This window comes from Sardina pilchardus, chromosome 5 (genome assembly GCF_963854185.1).
Source record: "Sardina pilchardus chromosome 5, fSarPil1.1, whole genome shotgun sequence".
NCBI classification, from domain to species: domain Eukaryota; kingdom Metazoa; phylum Chordata; class Actinopteri; order Clupeiformes; family Clupeidae; genus Sardina; species Sardina pilchardus.
In genome coordinates, this window is record NC_084998.1 from 34,354,202 (window position 1) to 34,356,742 (window position 2,541).

Here is a 2,541-nt window from a genome sequence, read left to right on the forward strand (position 1 = left end):
TGTTATTGTTCATTTTGTGTAGATATGTATTCAACTTGAACTGATGTCTTGCTGTTGACACCCCAAACATTACAGAATGTAGAGATGTTATTGTTCATTTTTACAAATCTAGAACTTGAACTGATTTACTTCAACTGATTCAAAAAGTTGGGTAATCTAGAATAACAACAATTGTAAACTCAAGACAGAATGTAAATAGAACAATCTGTAAGAAAGTAAAGATTATTTTTTTTATCTTAAACAAACAGCCATGTAGAAATAAAAGAAAAAGTGATCTCCCTTCTCTCGTATCACTTCAGCAATCTCCTTGTCTCTGTATATCCTTTGTATGACCATGTCATCTTCTGCAAAGACAACAAAGTCACACCATTCCATGCCAGTGATGAGAAGTTGCCCCTGAACCTGCCAATAGTATGCATGCTGCCGTTTTAGTGACATAGTGTCACCATTTGATTTTAAGTACTTGCAGTCGACATAGCTCTTAGCATTGGGGCATTTGATCTCCACCAAGCCAAATGGAGGGTTTTCTAAGGGATCAAACACAATGCCGTCAGGGGAACAGCCTAACCAGGGGGCATCAGGATGGATTACAAATCGACAGGGCCAATAGTTGAGGTTCTTGACCCTGCAGTACTCCTCAACAGCAACCGGCTCCAGTGCCAGGCCCCTCTTCATAGCAGCGGTCTGAACCACACCCTTTCTCATCCTCTCTGCAAGCTGTTGTGCTGTACTGTTACCTCGTACATGGCAGACCTCTCTGAAGTGGGACGATGTTACACGTAGGCTCCTAACTCGATACCACTCCACAGACAGGCTTTGGTCCCGAGTAGAAGCCTCCACCTGTCTGGCAGTTTCCAAACTTGTTTGCAGAGAGACCAGATGCAGCTGTTGTTGGAAGCTGCAAACAAACTGGCAGGCCGTGGGTTCCATCCTGTAATCAGCCAACGGTAAAGGTGGTGGTGGAGGAGCATCTGGATAATACTGGACATTTCTACTGAGGGTTACCGGGTGCTGCATTGCAATAAGACTTCCCTCCTGGACTTGTCCAAGCGCTGACTGGACCAGAGGGATATCTGAGCTGATTGCCATGGTGGTGATGAGTGGCGCCAATGTAGCAGGGAAGTCAGCGTAGACCTCTGCCACCTTCAGCATGTCTGGATCAGGCAGCTCCCCCTGCACTGCTTTATACAGTGTGCTTCTGTGTGAAAATAGCAACATGAAGCTTGAGACTATTTTTTAGCCATATGTTACCCCATTTATTGTATCATTCTTAAGATACAACATTACATTACCTTACACCACTTCCTACAGTCCTCTGTTTTGGTTTAGCCGCCATCACAACCATATCCCTAACTCGGCCTGGCTTAACACCCTGTAGAAATGTAGTAATGGTTTCAGGTAAGATCTTTGCATGCATACCAATTCAATACTGACAAAATACCTTGTACTATGTGGTTTAATGCTGGTGGTGATATAATGCTTTTAGAATTACCATGGTCCGTGGCTTGTGCCAGCGTTGCTCTGTCTCAGTGCAGCTCCGGACGGGTGGTACAGCACTAAGTTGGAGCTGTGAATAATGTGCAGTCTGGTAGAGCAGGGCAACATTGTGATTGCAAAGTACCTGGCCAGCCACACAGGAACAGACAGCCTCACACAGCTGTACTGGAGAGGAGCCATCAAGGAGGATCTTTAAAAAAAAAATAATAATAATAATTTTACTATTCATAAAAATAACAACATCATGATTTCATTTAAATAAATAAGTAAAGGAAGTTTATGTGTTCATATATTTAGTCCATAGTAATGTTAGTAAGATTAACCATAAAGTGTTTGTTAGTGAACAGAATATCTGACAATAACAACAACTGTCACAACCGGTTTCTGGAGTTTTCATGACGGCTAGATCTCAACTCTACTTTTAAGTGTTACATCGGTTAAACAGTTTAATTTTGCCTTCTTTGGGATGTTAATCAGTTTCAAACTAGACACATGAAATCCCCAGAACATGTTGCAGAAATGGCTTGGAAATAAGGAACAGCTGAACTATTTTGATCCTACTCTGAGGTCGTGAGGCTTCTCGTTTTTCCTCAGTGATCTATAGCAGGTAGCTCGGACGCTCACTCTCCCTGTCACTGGCTCTTTGCTTGACACTAATATGGAAATAACATCATGTTGTCATTAACAAAACAGAACATCATATTAACGTTACTCAAAACATAGGCAAACACCGTCAAGATCAAAGTGTACACCAACGTTACCTCAGAGATGTGTTTGGTTGTTAACGTTAGTTAGCTGCTAAGTTAACGCTAATGTCGCTCAGTGTGAAAGTCATTTAATATTGGACTTACCTTCAAAATTGTCGATGTAACTAGATATATACATCTTGAATCCTTTCTCCCGTTTACTCCGTGGAGTGGATGATGCCGCCTGAATAATTCGGTGGACATCGTTCACCGTGATCTTTGGCAAATCTTGCAAACATCGACTGTAGAAAAGCGACATCTTCAGGATCCAACTGGAACATACTCTTTGCCGGAAATG

At 42.1% G+C, this 2,541-nt stretch overlaps 1 protein-coding gene across 1 annotated transcript; it reads right to left on the reverse strand.

Annotated features, from left to right (window-relative positions):
* Window positions 1-231: 231 nt before the first annotated feature.
* Window positions 232-2,541, reverse strand: LOC134080921 (uncharacterized). Its single transcript, XM_062537534.1, has 4 exons — window positions 2,349-2,541; window positions 1,493-1,687; window positions 1,293-1,372; window positions 232-1,198 (listed from the first exon to the last, which is right to left on the reverse strand). The coding sequence occupies exons 1-4, from the start codon at window positions 2,445-2,447 to the stop codon at window positions 232-234; spliced, it is 1,341 nt and encodes a 446-aa protein (XP_062393518.1). The 5' UTR covers window positions 2,448-2,541.

Coding starts and splice junctions, on each gene's coding strand:
- LOC134080921 (XM_062537534.1), bottom strand. CDS start 2,447: ATGTCCACCGAATTATTCAGGCGGCATCATCCACTCCACGGAGTAAAC. Junction 1,373..1,492: donor GGCACAAGCCACGGACCATG/GTAATTCTAAAA, acceptor ACATTTCTACAG/GGTGTTAAGCCAGGCCGAGT. Junction 1,199..1,292: donor ACTGTAGGAAGTGGTGTAAG/GTAATGTAATGT, acceptor ATTTTCACACAG/AAGCACACTGTATAAAGCAG.